The 18702-nt window shown below is 41.8% G+C and overlaps 1 protein-coding gene across 2 annotated transcripts in view; it reads right to left on the bottom strand.

Moving 5' to 3' along the window:
• The window catches only part of pip5k1ca (phosphatidylinositol-4-phosphate 5-kinase, type I, gamma a), a 45895-nt gene that overhangs the window by 18412 nt on the left and 8781 nt on the right, over window positions 1–18702 (bottom strand). For both annotated transcript variants that reach the window (XM_031868222.1, XM_031868223.1), the window contains exons 2-6: window positions 7709–7740; window positions 6631–6717; window positions 6259–6389; window positions 5976–6093; window positions 3613–3765 (exon numbers count right to left, since the gene is read on the bottom strand). In XM_031868222.1, the coding sequence (XP_031724082.1) occupies window positions 3613–3765; window positions 5976–6093; window positions 6259–6389; window positions 6631–6717; window positions 7709–7740 (521 nt within the window). The remainder of the gene's footprint in view (window positions 1–3612; window positions 3766–5975; window positions 6094–6258; window positions 6390–6630; window positions 6718–7708; window positions 7741–18702) is intronic.

Below are 18702 nucleotides of genomic sequence, written 5' to 3'. Positions count from 1 at the left end.
ATACAGACAGGAACATATAACACACCCAGGAACATGATGCAAGCATATTTCATTTCATGGGATGTGTAAGGGTTAAAACATTTCTAGAGCAATATGACACAATACGTTCATTGATTAACAACAAATCTCACTGGCTACAGTTACACATTTATTATCTGACTGGACCAGGAAACATTACATGATAACAGAGAGGCAACAGAAGATCTCACAGTGTTGTGAAACAAGGAAGTGGTCACTATTTTGATAATTGATTAATCGTTTTCTAACACAAATGCAAAACATTTTCTGGTTCCGGCTTATGTATTGTAAAGGTTTTAATTATTTTCTTTTGTGATTAATAGTTTTGTGAGTGAGACTGTTGATCAGACAAAAAAAAGCAATTTGATTTTGGATTTTAGGTCATTGTGAGGCATTTAATTTTATCTATTTTCCGACATTTCATTGATTATTTAAAGAGATAACAGCTAATGATCTTTGATATATCCCTCATTAATAAATGGTAAATTGATAGTTAATTAAACTTTAGTAAATAATGTAAATGTTTTTTTTACTGTTTACAAACCATGGAATGATAATAATAATATTTATTAATAATAAGCTATAATTTCTGATATTCTATCATTACTTTGTGTAATATGAAATAATTAGTTCTTAATTTATATATATTGTATCATAGCTGATAAGAGTCGATAATAATTACTTTCTGATCACATTAGTAAACTATTTATTAACAGATTATTGTTGCACACATTTCATTGTAAATACTGTATTAAGTATTTGTTAATGATGATCAAATAACTTATAAATCTTTAACAAATCGTAGGTAAATAATCTCTAAAAATGACATAGATAGATGGACCAAATGTTTCCTCTCTATCCTATCATATCTAAATATTGTTTATAGATGCTTTAAGTATATCAACCATTTATAAAGCTATTATAATCATTAGTTGCAGCTTTATAAAAGCCATCCAGATGTTTATAGACTGTTGAACATTTTTTTATTAACCATTAGCAACGTGTTACAAATATCTGGTCCATCCATCTATGTATGAGATGCTTAGAGGCGTTGCACCTAATTTACATACAGTAGTCATCTTATGCAAATGCATTAACACAATTAGCTTTATAGGCCTCAAATTTCCTGAAAAGAAATCCCCCAAATAATCCATCTGAATCATCACTGTATCCACAGAGACTCTGCTGTCTTAATTTCTGCATTTACTCTATACAACACTCTCCCATCAATCACCAATCTGTTCTGAATATGTCACTTGTGAGGTTACTCTGGCTGGGTGCTCAGTTAAAAACCCGCTTTGATATCGGGACCTGGGCCAGCTCAGTGCCATTAGAGAAATGAGGGGGAGGTGAAAGAGAGAGCGGTCCATATAGCGCTAGCACACCGCGTTCAAGAGTAAAAATGAGGAGAATGAAAGAGGAACAGGCAGAGGAGAGATAAAGGATGAAAGTGGAAGTGTGGCTAAAAGGCTCAGCACATGTGGGAGTGACCTTCATGAGGAGAGAAACTGGTAGAGAGAGAGAGAAAGAGCGGCAAAAATGATGGAGAGAGAAAGAGAAAGAAAGAGCATCGCCTGCCCTCAGCCACACACGACCCTTCTGTCAATGTTAAGAGGGCAGAGCGGTCACGAGCCAACAACACAGACACGTGAGGCAGAAGAGGCCAGATATGAGCGTTGAAAGAGCGGCCGGAGAAAAAAAGAGTGGATGAAAAACACGAGGCAGGCGGGGCGAAATAAATTACACCGAGAGTCTCACGGCAGCAGGGAGAGTGAAGACACTAAAACGTGAGAGAAGATGGAAAAAACTCGGCGTATAGTGGAAGGGCGAATACACAGAAGGGAGAGAAGCGGCAGCAGTGGAGTCGGTTACATCACTCTGATCTGTATGCTGCCCAGAGCCAGACTCCTCAGCCAGTCAGCTGTGGAAGACGTGTGGAGCTCCGCCAATGACGGCCTGCATACATCTTTATGTTTGCTACAAAACAAACACACGAGCGTGTTCCACTGTTACATGTGCAGTGCTTTGTTGTTGTTTTTTTCTCCTTCACATCTCTATGTTATGATGGCGCCATTGAAGGTTAAAAAATAAATAAAAGATTGTACCAAGGCTCAGTCCTTGGGTTCGAATCCAACCCACGGCCGTTTATTGCAAGTTGCCGCCTCTCTTTCTCTCCTGCTTTCCTGTCTGTCACCGTCACTATCCAATATAGGCGAAAGCCCAAAAATGACATATCTTAAAACAAAATGAAATAAATAAAAGTCATTAATTTAAAAGAAGAAAAACTCAGAAATGCGCTAAGATTAAAGTCAAAAATGTACGTGAAAAAACGTTATTTTTTTCTTTGCAAGGTTCAACCTCATTGCTAAAATTGTAGTGCACCCATATATACCGACTACATACCGACATTTATGGTAAATGTATTCAAACCGGCACAGATTAAGCTGAAGCGGAGCGTCAGAGAAAGACGTGGCGATGTTAGTGGGAGGATACACGTGTGATCCATTTGTTAAAGGGTATATACAAAATATATGGAAATAAGACTAATTGGATTATATTCATGAGAAGTATAAAACATGCTGTCTGTGTTCCACTAAATTGATGACAGGTTGCTACATTTGACTTGAAGATATCTGCGACTACAGTCAGATACAAAATCAAGTATTTTTACTGCATCAGTTTAGAGATATGCAATTTTTTAATAGTTTCTCAAGATTTCAGATTCAGTTATTTATTTCACCTACAATAGCCATAATACGCCATCGCACTGCGTTGATGATTCTGTGAGTCTGTGAAATCGGATCCTTCTACATGATGTTTTGTGTGGTTTCTACTCCGTGTTTATCTTGGCGTGGGCTTTATGTGCTAGTCCATCTGTGCTGTTCTCTCTCTTTTTCCTCGGTCCACCTGCTCCGGCCGCGGGCTGCAGCCGTCGCACATGAGCCTGAATCTCTCCGCTTTCATTAAACCCCGTCCTTCGACTAATTATACCGGCAAAAATACTTCAGAGCGTTTCGAAACGACGGAAAAAGGTCACAGTAAATGTGCTGAGCCTTTAACGTCCCTAAATGATTAAATTAATTCCTGTAGTGGTCTTTCGCTACGGCTGTCGGCACATGAATAAACACAAGGCTGAAGGCCGTGAACCTCAAGAGGCCGGAGTAGTAGCATGGACATACATGGAGGTGCTGCTGGTTGACTGTGTGTGTGTGTGTCAAGAGTCAAGCTCTGTTAGGCTTATGTGAAACACACCGGCCAGTCTCTTATGAAACCGCATTGCCCGAGGTTTCAGTCGGAGATGATAGAGCCGTTATGTCTGCTTCATCTGAAAAGGATGTCACGCTCAGAGGAGAGATTTCCGGGCTCTTGCATAAACTGGGATCTAAAAATATGACTGGAAATAGGAACATCAAAGATGGAGTTCGGCATTCGAATGAGAGTGCGAAGGATGCTACCGACTGTAGCTTTAAGCCTCGGTCAGCCGCAACGAACACAGCTGAAATGCAGTAGCAACATATATGATTTGCCATTTTGTTTTCATCTACCTTTGACTAACACTCTGACATGTAGTTGTTTTACACACACTGAGCTTACCATGTAGTATCCAGGCAGCAGTTTCTGTAAGAATTCAGCCTCCTTGTGCATCACAGTCTTGATGATGAACTCGTCGTCCCTCGTTAGGTAGAAGACAGAGCCACTCGCTCCGGGATTAGACAGCTCGATGAGAGGCTCGTTACAGAGAGAGTACTGCAGGAACACACGGAAACACACGGAGAAACACACACACACACACACACACACACACACGGAGAGAAAAGTACGGGTCAAATCATTAAACACATCCACAGTTAAGACAAAATGATCTTGAGTTGTGGATTAGCCTGCGGCCTTTAAACATATCGCTTATACAGAAGCCAGTATTCTGGCATTAACTAAAACACACGTTGAGATGTTTAGATATTGAATGGAGTAATCTATATGATTTTGATTGTGTTTTTGATATATTTTAATGATGTAATGTAACCCGGCCTACATGCAGCCGATTGTCCCTCCATGTTTTTACAGTCTGTGCTGAATTAGTTCCTAGTTAGGGGAGGATATTTAGGAGAATCAGAGTCTTTATGAAGACGCACTTTGCGTCAAAACATTAGTCCTCTGATCACGTTTGTTGCCTAAAATCCATGTGCTCCAGCGTACTTTGGCCCAAATCTCTGGAGTCTCTCTCGATAAAACAACACCTGACAGACCTGCAATCCCTGTGAGGTGGTTGAAGCATATTAAACCTCTTCCTTCATTTTACAAACCGCATGTTGAGATGCATATACACTTTGATATAGAGCCAAAGATCAATAAAATACATGAAACACACATGAGCGCACTGATCATGTAAAAACATACAGAAATACAAAGGAAGAAATGATGGTATGAAGTAGATTGTGGGTGAGAGAGAAAGAGTGAGGAACAAGAACATTACATGCTGTAATAGAACAGAGGTACATAGATTAGATGCATTTAGATGTCAAATTATGACTGCTTTTAAATTTGAGCTCCTTTAATATGCACGTCAGACTCCTGCTGATATGATGGTTAGCTCTACTAATTAGCCCTCTCTCCTCTCTCTGCTGCCTAAAAGCAACTCATCAGCATCCTTTTTGAAGCCGCCTCTGCCGACTTTCTGCTAATGGTTCACTTTTCAAACATTCCTCTCAGAGGAGCCTGACATTTCATTTTCATACCTTTTTATTATCCACAAAACACAACTGAACAGAGTTAGAGAAGAAAAATGTGAAACCGGTGCACACAGTGGCGGGTAAAAGGATCATTATCTTCACGCCAGGACAGGCTAATTTAACAGACAGTGAAGAAGCAACAGTACAGGTGATAAAGTTGGTGAATGTAAGGGATGAATATGTTGACATTCACAGTTTCATCTGTTAAGACCACAGTCCTGTCTGTGGTACAAAAACAGACTATTGAAATACTGCAGTGTTTCTAACCAACGCTTTTCCCCCTTAATCATGACTGCGACTGCAAATATGATCTGAATCACCTAATTATCACATATCTCCAGAGCTGCAACAATAAACCGAGTCATACCTACGTAGAACTTCAGTGTAACCAGACTTAAATTTAAAGTTAGTTGTTGATAGTTCCCAGATGGCTTGTGTGGGCATATGGTGATGAGTGACCACAGGCTGGCTGAGAGAGACGGCAGAAACAAGGCAGGATGTGGTGTTTCCACGTGGTCTGAGGACCGATGCATTAAAGAAATGTGCACATGGAACACGCAGACACGCCGACTAAGCAATGTCTGTATATTCTGCTAGACTGCTCGGGGCAGAGCGGTGAATCGTGCAGCCTTCTCCGTCTTCAACCGTCCTGTCTTCCTCGCCTCTGTCTTTTTCTTGTGTCATTTCACGGCTTCTCGTCCTCGTTCTTTCTCTCTCAGCTCTCTCCTGCCGTCACGCTTGTCATCTTTATGGATTCCTATTTTTTTTGTTTTCTGTCCTCACGTGTTTCTGTTCATTTACTCTGTTTGTCTTTTCTTTTCCTGGTCTTGCCTCCCTTCCCTTACTTACATCCCTCTCAATTGGTCTCTCATGCTCCTTCAAGTCTATCTGATCTGATACTAAGCTACTGCTGAGTTTGTACTTCAACTTCCACCATAGCTAACCGGAGCCGCATCAATGCATACTATTCTACCATCCTGGAGAAAGTTTAGCATCCGTGTGGTGAGAATTCAATTTAACTGGTTTAGGGACACACACACACACACACACACACACACACACACACACACACACACACACGTTCTTCAAAGATCTTGCTTCTTCATTTTGCTGTCAAAGTGCACCAGATTGATGCAATTTACTTTAAAATGTACACAGCTTTTTTTCGCCACCCGCCACAGTCTCACAAAGTCCTGTGTGAAACACTGCACACACTTAAAATCTTACCAGGTAGTCATCCGGCCTGATGCCGAACAGTTCTCTGAAGTAGCGGAAGGCCACGGGAGCGTAGGTTTTAAAGCGGAAGTCCGGGAAATGGTGGGCTGGAGTGAGGTTGCTGCCTTCACTAAAGTACAGAAAAATATCACAACACATGGAAGACAAGGATCAACTTTATAATAATAATATCAAGTAAACATCAAACAGCTAGGTTAAGAACAACATGCATTAATATTACTGGAAACAAACTGCATGTAGTGTCTTTTCTTATGTGTTTGGCTGCAGCAGAGACCTGGGGAAAAAGATGCTCTCCACCACGTAGAAGTCCTGCATCAACACGTCTCTCTCCGGCTTGGAGCTCAGGTTGCCCACCGTGTAACCGATGCCCAGCTGGATGGCACCTTTCAAGGCCGAGGATGTGGTCTGTGGAGGGAGGGTACCAAGGCACAGAGGGAGAAGTGGTGAGTGAAATACTCGCCCTTTCTTTAAACCCCTTGCAGTCAATGATTGGTTCTTTTCTGAGATGGAGCGGATCATTTTAGAGGGAAAAACATCACGGTTTTTCTATTTAATGCTTTTAAAATGCTTTTAGGGGCAAAATGGAGTCTCTATATGTTAAGAACCAGAAAATACATCATGGTAGAGGCATGTGTGTGTACAGTACCTTCTTGTAAGTAGTTTCCCCTGATGCATCCACTCCTCTGTGGCCCATCTTCTTCCCCTGACCAGGCTGGCCTGAGGACGAGGGCATCTGGAGACAAAGAGGGAGAGAGACTTGTGTTCTGAGGACAGACTTGAGAGTGACACAGTGACACAGCATTAAAGCACGAGAGCGATTTCAAGATTCGATGTTATGAACCGACTTTCACTGAGCAGACCAGTGTGTCTCAATGTGCGTTCTTCCGTACATACACTTGCTATTTTGAGTGCATAGCTGTGTCACGATATGAAATATGGTAACGGACTCTGTCTCCACCTCCCTAAAACTCATATTTTGAATGTGATTAATTTGCAATAAAAGAGACAAAATGCACAATAAACAAAGTTAAAGATGATTTTGACTGATAGCATTATCTTTTTTTATTTTTATTATAGTAATAATATTGTGAAATATAAATTGCTATTAAAAAGAAGAAGAAGAAGCGGTTAAACGTTGTCATCATAATTTCCATGAAGTGCGCAACAACTGTGTTTGATTTGACACCACACTGTCGAAAGATTCACGCACTACGCAAGTAAGTACAGAGTGTACACATGAAGGTGTACTTACAGAAGTATCTGAATTGAGACGCAGCACAGGTGTTAACTCTGGTTCCTCCGTTCTTTAACTCAAACTGTGCACAGTTTGTAAACGAATCCGATTTAAAAACTCAAAGATCTCAAAGCCAAACATTGGATGTAAATATTTCTGGTGCTGTTAGTCGTGTTCATTGAGCTTGTTGGTATAAATTGGCATTTAAGCAGAATTAAATGTCCTCAGTAGACTCAAATCAAACAACAACAGGTCCAATGTTTGCTTTAACGTACAGTCGATTAGCTGAAGTACCAGATGGATTTACTAAATTAGGAAGATTAACAAAAATTGTCGAGCAAAGACAAAGAATACTAAAGTGATATTCAAATACTTTTGTACCAATCGAGGAAAATTACGAACACAGATTATTAATTGATCCAAATATTAACAGCCTTAGATGCTCAGTACAAAGAGAAGCAGATGATCACAGGGACAGATGGTCGCTCACCTCTGTGATGAAGGCTTTCCTGGCAGCAGCATCTGAGAGAGAGACAGAAAGAGATGACTGTGTTACAGAGAGGCTCCAATACTCAGCATCGTTAGTGCTCTCTGTGACTAAGAAGAATATTAAAGGGTGGACACAGCAGTCCAACTTGTTGTAGTGACGGTGTCGAACACAAGCAGGGGCCTGTCAGCGAGAGGAACTGCAGAGGAAACAAAGCTACAAGGGCACCGAGTCTATTTTAAAGCCGTTCTGTGTGAGGCTGAATACATGTTCAGCCTTGCTAGCGCCTCTAGAGATGGAAAGGTCTGTCTGTTCGGTCCGTTGGTTGGTCCACCACTTGTCAATTGTAAAGGGTTAAACCATAGACTGTGTATAAGAAGTGGACGAAGTCATCGTCACGTCACTCATTGGTGTGTGGACTGCGAGTTTGAAGACTGGAGTTCGGCATTTCGGCCGTTGCCATCTCAGATTTCCGCCGTTGGCATCTTGTTTTTTTGCAACCAGTGAACAGAAGTGACCATAATTGGACTGCGGAGGAGTGACGTAGAGACATCGTATACGGTGGCGACCTGTCACAAGGCAGCCCCGCCCTAAAGCATCCCCTGCTTTATCGTCAATTTGAGTCTAAATAATGTACTAAATGAACATCATGCTGTATTGAAGAAGACTTGAAACTAGAGATTGAGACCATAAACTCATGTTTACAATGTTTACTGAGGTAATAAATCAAGAGAGAAGTAGTCATTTTCTCATAGACTTCTATACAACCAGAGGAGTCGCCCCCTGATGGACACTAGAGAGAATGCAAGCTTAAGGCACTTCCGGATTGACTTCACTTGCCACCTGAGTTAAACATAAACATGCATCAATCTTGACTGAAAATAGCTCCGACACGCTTTTACTCAAGTTGATCCCCCGACCCTTCATTTTACATTTAAACTAAGATGGAAAAAAACAGCTCTGGAAAGTGTAAACCTGCTGCGAGTCTCTTAAAGTGGGAGTAAGCTACACACTCTCACTCTTTGGCAGGCTTTACAACCCTAATATATCGAGGCTGTAATGTGTTTCACCAAGAGACTCACCAATGCAAATGGCACAAATAGCAATCTAGTGAATTTCAGTGTTACAGCAGTCGTACATCTGTTATGTTGTGATGTTTTTTTAAAGTCTAATAACAGGATGAAGGCAGAAGAGAAAAAGGCAATCAGAGCACTGTTTTTGCCAGGATGGCCTGAAATAGAGGCATAATTATAGACGTATAACACTCAGCATAATAATGGAGACAAGGCTCAGGAGGGCAGGAAAGAGAGAACACAAAATGAGCAAAAGAAAGAGTGGAAGGAGACAGAGAGAGGGCTTCAGACAGCATGAGTGAGGCAGATTAATTCCCACTCTGTTATCTTCATAACCAATATCGCACTCAGTCGCCCAGATGGTGGAATTTAGAGAGAAACCGCAGAAATGTTAACAACAGTCTGACTGTTTTGATTTGAAATAAAATGAGGGTGCAAATATCAGCGATGAGTACTGGTTTTGGTCGGATTGGATTTATTTTTATCAACGCTGCGCAGGCATTAGAGTTAAAAGTACACAAAAGGCCATTTTTCCACAGCAGACATTTTGATTTCTCACAGTAGGAAAAGCACAGGTGTTACCGACAACACTAACAATGACTCCGTTCTGTTCAAATGGGGCCAAAATGGATGCTTTGCCGCTTGTGACAGCTGACTGTATAAGCAAGCGATTTTTCTGTGTGCAAGTAAATGCATTGCAGAATAGTAATGAATCAACATGGACTCTGCATAAAGGCGTTTGTAGTTAGAAATATATATACGTACACAGAGCTGAGGGAGGGGGTAATATTGAACTTCCAAGAATAACACTTTGTTGTTCTCAGACTCTAAAGTAGGGATGCCCCCCGAAACTCGGTTCTAAACGGGAACTGGTTCTAAATGAGTAAAAACCCGGAGTATTGATGAGGCCCGGAGTTAACGGTTCTGCCGTCTGTACTTTAGAGGTGACGAAGTGAGATCTCAGCGGAAAATAGCAGCGTTTCAAACCTCCCGCCTCTGTTTTTACACAAACACTGACTCCTGCTCGGTACAGGGTGAGACACACATGGCAGAGAAAACGGAGTTTGCTAATAAGAACAGGCTAATACATCAAAGCTAATCACTTAGCTCATTGTTCAGCTGCGAATGTTGTTTACATACAAGAATATTAAAATAATGTTGATTATTTTCTTAAGGAATTGTCTTTTTTTCTCACAACATAATTAAACAGAACCGGTAAGTGTATTATCGGTAAGAGTACTCGTATCGATAAAATCCTAACGATACTCATCCTGACTCTAAAGTCACATATTTAGTCGCTGTCTGAACTTCTTTGCACCCAAATTTTTTATGGTAAAGTAGAGCGATGAGAAGGTCCTGAAAGATAACAGTCGCATTTTCTTTCTGTGTTATTTTATGGACATAATGCCGACATCAGTATACATTGTACTGTATCCTCCTGTTATTATCATTATTTTGCCAATGGGTCATCAGATAAATCCTAACGATTGCTGTTTCTGATGTCCTCTCTGACTCCGAGTGAGGCAAAGGCCCTGAAAGATAAATATGATATGTTTTATGTTTTCTTTTATGTTATTTTATGAGCATAAAAAAATACTGATACAATTATTAGATTTTGCACTCGCCGCCACGTTACCGCAGTGTTTAACAGTGGTGTCTGATGAGGTTGATCCAACCTGGCAAAGTGAAGCGTACATGTTTGACTTTATAATATCTGAGATTATCCACTCCCCCCGGCTCCGTACGTACTGTATACCTGTATGGTCTATACTATCTATAAGTAACACATGCTTCAACTAACTAAAGGTTGTGCATGCAAATCTGCTCGGGAAAAAAATCCACAATAGACCTTTTTCAATGCAGACATTGTGACTTGTTGTAGCAGGAATTAAAATGAACATCAACAATGGCTCTGTTCCATTAAGTGTCCCAATAAGCTTCTCCAGTGAGCCAGCATGCACAAAACGAGGATCCTGAGACTGATATAGCTAAATGATGTAAAGCAAATATAATAGTGTAATTAGTTACACGTGTGGTTATTCTACCATGACATATCAACATGCCTGCTGCAACAACAATTCACAACAGGCCAAATAAGGAAGACAGGAGATGAAACGTGACTTTCTGGCTGTAATCTCTGGAGGCTCCAAACCTCTCACCAGTATAAAATGCATCTCCCTCACCAGCTGAGGCGCTAACAGCTAACCTATTTAACCCAGTGTCACTCAGGAGTGGGATAGCATCTTCACAGCTCGACTCTTTGCGTTTGCAGCTGAATTGATAGCCGGCCTCTCTCGTCTCTGTCTGCCTGCCTGCCTCTCGTGGACGCCCATGTGACTGAGCCACAGAATAGCCTGCTTTGCCAGCCCTCCTCCTGCTCTGTGTGTCTATCTCCCTCCCTCTGTCACACATGCACACATTTGCACGGAGATGAGCAATTGTCAATTGCGAACCCGGCAACGCTCCCGAGTTGGAACATCCAGGGAATCAAATCGGAGGAAAATAAACTGCTGGTGAAGGAATGCAGATAATTAAAGAGGAGGCTCTTCTGTTTGTTACCATCCCATACTATTCATGTGTGTGTGTGTGTGTGTGTGTGTGTGTGTGTGTGTGGATGCATGTGATTGGCTGGCTAAGTGTGGTTCCTTCACATCTCTTCTGTCATTTCCAAATGTCTGTTGCATGTATTTGTATTTGTGTGTGTGTGTGTGTGTGTGTGTTATGTATCTTAATGCAACCGCATCTTTTGCTTTCCGCATGCCTGCACCTCTTAAGACTGCCCTGTGTGTATGCATGTGCAGGTATGTGTGAGTGTGCGACAGCTAGTGGAGACTACAGGCAGAGTGTGTGTGTGTGTGTGTGCAGAGAATGAGTCAGGCTGCGTGTGTTGTGTCCAAACATGTGCTCCATCTCTCCCTGCTTTACTCTGAGACACTTTAATCAGAAAAACAGACCTGTATGTACCCAGTCATATCTTTAAGAATTAACATTTTATTGCGTTTTGAAAGCATGCACTTGCATTATTATGCTATTATATTATCATTATATCTTTGCATAAAATGTTCTTAAAATGACAATAATATAATTTATCGCAGTTATTTCTGGGACAATATATCGTCAAACCAAACTAGTTATGGTGACAAACCTCCCCAAAGAGTACAGTTAGATGGCTGCCTTTCAGTTCATTTACTCTCGCTTGGAACAAAGCTACACAACAACTATGCTTCCTATTAATTGGATTAATCGTAACAATACAATTACTACTAGCCTTAAACGTCATGATAATGCTGTTTTCATTTCTCCAAACATATCCAATACATTTTTCCATCTTTGAAATAAAGAGCAGACAGCTCTACTGATTTTACCTTTATGTGACCTTTATGGATTTACATAATATATTCTAATATTCCTCTGTCCTCAGCAGTAGTAAAACACAGACACGAACACCATCGCTATTAATTAAATGACGGTAGGACCGAGATGGCTAATGTAAGAAGAGAGATGTGTGAACCCACAAGGACATTTACATTGTGTCCATTTAATTCATGTTTGTGGCAGACTGAAATATAATCACATTATGATTACAAGCAACCAAATGTGAGTGCAAGTGACAAAACCCTGATGACCCGCTGGCTATTACTACAGCACTAGAGTGATAACACAACAGAGATGGGGAGACATAACGATGTCTAAAGTGTATTAAAGTGTATATAGAGGAAAAGCAGAGGCAGGAGTTATGATGATAAGGTACGAGAGTGCTTCTATTTCTATTTCTACCATGTTTCATAATGTCTTTCCTGTAAAGACTGTGTGAAAAACATCTTCAGAAATGTACCCATTAACACGGGAGTGTGACATGATAACATCTTCTCATTGTTAACATCCCTCCATTTAGCTTCAACAGGTGAAGTGCTTCAGAACGAGGACGTGAGGGGAATAATAGGTCCTACTACCACCACCATCATGCTGCAGCAGCAGTCTGTGGAGTTCTTCAGGGGGACGGAACAACAAATAGACCCGGACAAATAAAACAGCCTCTGGCTGAGACTGTTGCGGAGCCGGACTGCTATGTGCTGGTTTAATGGCCCACTCCCACACCCTGAAGAGAGCAGTCCATTACCAGCTGGTGATGGGAGCCATGGGAGGTGAAGCGAAATACAGCCGGAATTTATATAATTTTTTTTTTTACACACAAACCCTGTGTTTGACGCAGGATACGGGATTGTGTGTTTGACGCACATTTGACCCGTTCACGCCGGACCCCGCTTAATCCCCGACTGTTGCCAGATCCACATAAGACCTTCATACACATTGCTGCCAAACCACAGAATCATGACATTCTGTATATTTGCTTAACAGAGCTTCATCTGTTCATTCAAATTGTCACCACAGCGCAAACACGATGGTCTAGACACTGTGTTCTGCTTTCACGCTTTTTATGAACCACCACGGACCTGTTTTCTTCTCAAGTGCACAGTAATCACACAGCATTACATGAAGCAAGTTCTCTGCAACAGACACATAAGATCAATTCCTGCTCAGACTTGCTTTACGATGTGCGGGATGATACAACTCCCCAAAAAACTAGAAAGAAACATGGAAGTCCCAAAACAAACTCAGGGTTCTGCTCTCTTTTCGTGATTTAAATTGAACTGTGACACTGAGCTGTTATAACCTGCATTACGATCCGGCTCTTGGACTTGCGCAGTAAATGTATACAAAAATATCTGCTGTGGCCTCATGTACATCCCACACACACACACGCAAATGTTCACCCCCTTGTTTCCATGGTTCCCCCAATTGAAGTCAACCAGCATTTCTATTTCTATGACTAACGTACGCGTGCTTGGAATCAACAGACGGATGCTGCATTCATGTCCTTCCGTGCTGCAGTTAAAGGCGGCATTAGCACAGCTACATACAGTACACAACTTACAGAAGCATACAGAGTACAACTATCGTCCCTCTCGTTTATATAAAACATTCAGGATGGAGAAAAAGTCTGAATAAAACCGGCAGCAGCTTCATACGACGTACCAGAAGGAACTAACAGCAACCGAGCACTGAAAACACCTGAAAGGGGTTTGCACTGCTGCCATTTAATTTAATCGACATCGCTGAGGAAAATACAATAGACCCTCTTACAGTTCGTTGGGTTATAGAGTGAATTTGTCAGCTTATTGCCACTTAAATAATTTGTTTTTAAACTACATCGACGGAACAGCAGCAGATCTATACGACGGCTTAGTGACTCTCAGCGACAAAACGATTCCAACACAAATAATGACTTTGGTGCGTAACTTAATTGTTAACATCACACACACACTCTGTGGGCAGCATTGACGCGTCTTCCTTGACAGCCACATCTGACCCTGATTGGATCACTACTGGGACTCCCCGAGGACGAGCTAAGTAAGGGGCAGCCTTTTGAGATGCTCGTTTGTTATCTTGACAGAGGCTAAGCGACGGCGCCGCTATCGATCGGGTGTTCCATTTTTCATGCAGCAGCAAAGCGGGCGCTTGGTTATCGTGTCAAAGTGCGTCTGACCTGAACCTGGGGGAAAGCAGGAATCCATAACTCTTGTCAGGGAAATTAACACGGCAGCCGACTCGATGCAAAGAGGGGTAAAAATACAGTCAGTGGTTTTAGGTGAACAATGCAGACAACAGCGTGAGGATGAGACAGAGACGTCTTTCTTTTTTTAGAAAATGTTAATTCATGGTTAACCTCAGCCTAGTTCACTTCACACAGGAGAGTTATGCAACAGTGATGGCTGCTGTTTCGACAGAGGGAAGGCAAACTGATCCTAACCCTTGAGCTCTTGATGTCAGTGTGTTGTTTCCATGAACACACCAGTCAGCCAGTCTGGTCCTCATCCTCTGTCTGTGGCCCAGAATGGAAAAGTGGAGGCAGTATATGACACAGTCTTCATCAATACGATGTTTACTCTGCACACACACGCGGATGTAATGATCTTGTTACTTTCAGACACGGTGACATCTGCACAGTTTTTCCACGGCGGTCGTTTCTGTAACGGTTGAGAATGAACCTTATTTTGTTGTCGCTTTACGCATTTTAACAGCCGTCTGTGGGAGAAAAACTGTCTTATCAAGAGTGACGGAGACGCAACACTTGATACTTTCGGTTCAACATGTAATCTTTATATTATTTAAAGGTGCAGTTCAACATTTTGGGATGTATGCTTGTATATAATACCACTTTCGTGTCCGTAAAGTAAAAATGGAGCCCAAAGCCAGGGGATGATTAGCTTAAGCCGGAAGCAGGGGGAAACAGCTAGCCTGGCTCTTTCTGAAGTAACAAAATCCCCCCCCCCCCCCAACCTCTTAAGCTCACTAAAACGAATCTTGTCGCCAGGCAACCTGCAGAGAGTAAGTCACTCAAAAGGAGTTACAGCATATTCTTCTCAAATTTGGTTTTTCGGACCGCCTCTTATGTGATTGAAGTCTGTGCAGATGGCAGACACATGAAAGAAAAACATGGATAAGTGGTTTTCATGTCACAGCATCCTGGTTTCTTTCAGAGTAATCCAGACCAACTCAACCAGCAGAAGAGCTTCTCTGTGCATCTGTAACCAGGAAAATTAAGTTAGCATGTTAGCAACACAGTAACAGGAGACTCCAAAAGCCCGGCACTAATACGCGTGCAAACATGCTCGTTATTGCTCCTGTGTGCATATCTGTGTGAGCATCTCCGTGTATCAATAATTCCTCTCGGATGACCGTCCCTCCTGGATCAGAGCAGGGCAACTTGGACGTCGACACTAATAATTAAGGAGTCATAGACTTCCAAACCCTAAGCTTTTCAAAGAGGCTTTAAGTGTTCCTCGCAATTACGGCACTTTGGCAGAATAATATCCTTAAAGCTTATCCTTACTTCTTCTGCATGTAAACACACAGGCAGAGACACATACACACACACCAGACACACACACACACACAGGCAGAGACACACACGTACACCGTAATGCCAGTTACTTGCAGACTACAGAAGGAAGTATGGCTGAACTCCATTCTAAATATGTCAACGCGTCTTAAACTAGTGTGTGTTGGTGCCGGCACTCATCCGCAAAGTACATTTCCCGTCAGCCGTCCTCTGATTTACTGAACAAAAGCGGTGTGCACAAAGAGGAGGGGGGTGGGGGGGGGGCTACTCCGTCCTTCACAGTCAGTGCATATCATACACTTTGTACAATACAGTGAATGTGTGGAGGAAGCAGCGGCTGGAGAGGACAGCTTTTCACTATGCCAAGTCATCCAATACCATCAATGGCATCAGGCGATGGAAGGCGGGCTAAATAAAAAGCTTCCTGCCTTCTGCTGGCTCGAAGAAAAAACATCCCTTTGAGACATTTAGCGAGGAGCTCGATGATGAGCGGTGCACCGCAGTAACAGTCTGAAGTCAGGCAAACTGCTGCCGAGTCCTTTATTTACAAAGAGAGTCTTTACGAAATACTACGGCGCTGCAAGTTATTATTTTCTTCATAGATTTTCTTTTTGTCGATTGTCAGAAAGTAGTGAAAAATGCAGATTACAATTTCTTCTTCATGCTTATATTACTCGTTTTGTTCATCCAACAGGAAAAATAATGAAATTTAATAAATAAATCAGTTTATTCTATATTCTATACTCTTACCAAAAAGACGCAGATCAATGTCCTCTCTTGACTGATAAATCGATAAAGTGACTAATTGTTTAAGCTCTAATGTCTAATATCTAGTAGTTCTAATGTCTAATAGTATGTTCTTTATACATATGCTATTTCATTAAAGCCTCTCCAATTCAAAGATTTACTTTTTTCATTTCAATGTAATATATATATATATATATATACGTATATTATAAATTGAGCTCTGGGGTTTTTGGCTTTTATTTTTACTAATCAAAACAAAAAAAAGTTGAGTTCACTATTTTTCTTACGTTTGAGTTGCTACTTATTTTATATGCTAGCCTGCCTTTGCATTCAAGTGGACCAATAGCCAAAGAAAAACATCAGCAACCTTTCCTTTAAACCAGATACAAACAGAGCAAGCAGCACTGATTTCCCCAAGACAAGAAACCTTTGCAGAGCTGTAAAACAACACACAATATTCAAAAACAGACTGACATCCATCCATCCATCCATCCATCTATCCATCTCTAATCTATCTCTCTATCTTTGGATAGATAGATCTGGAAGCACTTCACAGTTAGCCAGACTCGACCGTGGTTCACCCAGACACACAAGCAGACAGACGCCTCGATGTAAATCCAGCTACATCACGGTCACCGTTACTCTACTATCCCTAATCCCAATCCCATTCTCTCCAGGCTACTAGACTACTCGTCTGGATTATCAGGATAAGGATAAGGACAGGTGGAAGTCAAGAGACCGTCTGTCTGGTTTTCTGTCTCTGCTTCAGCATTAAGGGGGGAAATAAAACAACTCTACTTCTTTAAAAAGTATGAAATCCAGAGCGTATCTGTTGTCTCTCAACGGCTCTCAACATGGCGACAGCTTAGCTGGCAGCATGCAGCTAACGGTGCTAACAAGGGCAAATGTGCTGACGAAGGTTAAACAGTGTTTAACTGACGACGCCGTCAATTCAGAGACCGTCGCTGACGATTGAAGGGAATGGCTGTATTTCTGTTACATAATAAAGAGATTTATTTTCCACATTTCTCTGCTGGTGAAAGGTTGACAAAAATCTTTGTATAAAAAAAAAATGCAAACCTCATTAAAATGCCACAGCTGCCTTCACTCTGCATCTGTCATTTGCCTTCACCGCTCTCATCCATATACCTTTCAAACCGACGGTGAGAAGTAGATGCAATGACTGACTTGGCAGCGGCTGACAGCAGCTAATAACTCCAGCATAAATCTCGCCGCCAATCCGGAGAGGCTGCAACAGTTGCATCTTCATTTCACACTGGATCAGACTAATGGAACAGGTGGGTATGAAAGTGTAATTTCTTTTGCCTTGGAGAGGCCTGAAAGATCAGCGGACTTTTTGAAATGGAAATTCAAAAAAAAAAAAGAAAGTCTAGCAGCTCGGCCAAGTCCAGACAGCATATCATAGTAGCTGCTTTTAAGACACCGCAGGGACGCAAACACGTGCATACACCTCCGGAGGTCAATACAACAGCAGTTGCAGGCGTCTGCTTGTGTGTTGGATGCCGGGAATGTGTGTGTGAGTCAACATGTTGTCTTGAGTTGGTACGAAACCACATGAGGAGAAGAGTTGTAGTAATATTCACAATGAAAGACTCCTGGACCCTTCAGGCTAGTTGGGGATGTTTGTATTAATACCACGGGATTGATGTGTCAAGAGTGTCCTACGCTCCCCGAGTCCTGAAGAGACCGGCAGGGTTGCATCCTCCTGCTCTATGGGCGAAGCTAAAAACAGCTCAGTCCACCCAGCAAATTGTCACACATGCGCTCAAACTCTTATGCAATTTCAGTATGTTTTTCATTACTGAGCTTCCAGTTCAGAACTGAGCTCAGTGATCCTCGCTGATCCTGAAATAAATGCAGTCGAAGCACAGAGAGAGAAAGGTCCTTTTAGGGAGAGGAGAGGAGAGGAGAGGGAGTAGGGAGTCATGAGAGTGGATCATACAAATAAACAGGGTGGTGATCAGCCCGACTCCTGTGTGCCGCTTGCTGAGAGCAGCATCTCGGTGACTCAGTGGAGGGTAATCTGCTGTAAACACAGAGGGAGCACAGTTGCACAACAGTGTGGAGTAACTGCTGCTCATACCTGTACGGAACAATTTACACACAGCGGCAGATTTAGTTTGACACCTGGGGCTGCCGAGCTGAAAATAAAACTCTTGTGTCACTCAGGAAGGCAATACAAAGCTGAAAGCTGTTATTCCGAGATATCTATCTATCTATCTATCTATCTATCTATCTATCTATCTATCTAT

The sequence above is a fragment of the Anarrhichthys ocellatus genome, unplaced genomic scaffold, assembly GCF_004355925.1.
Source record: "Anarrhichthys ocellatus isolate YVR2014 unplaced genomic scaffold, GSC_Weel_1.0 scaffold42, whole genome shotgun sequence".
NCBI lineage: Eukaryota > Metazoa > Chordata > Actinopteri > Perciformes > Anarhichadidae > Anarrhichthys > Anarrhichthys ocellatus.
This window is presented reverse-complemented; position numbering and strand designations above follow the sequence as displayed.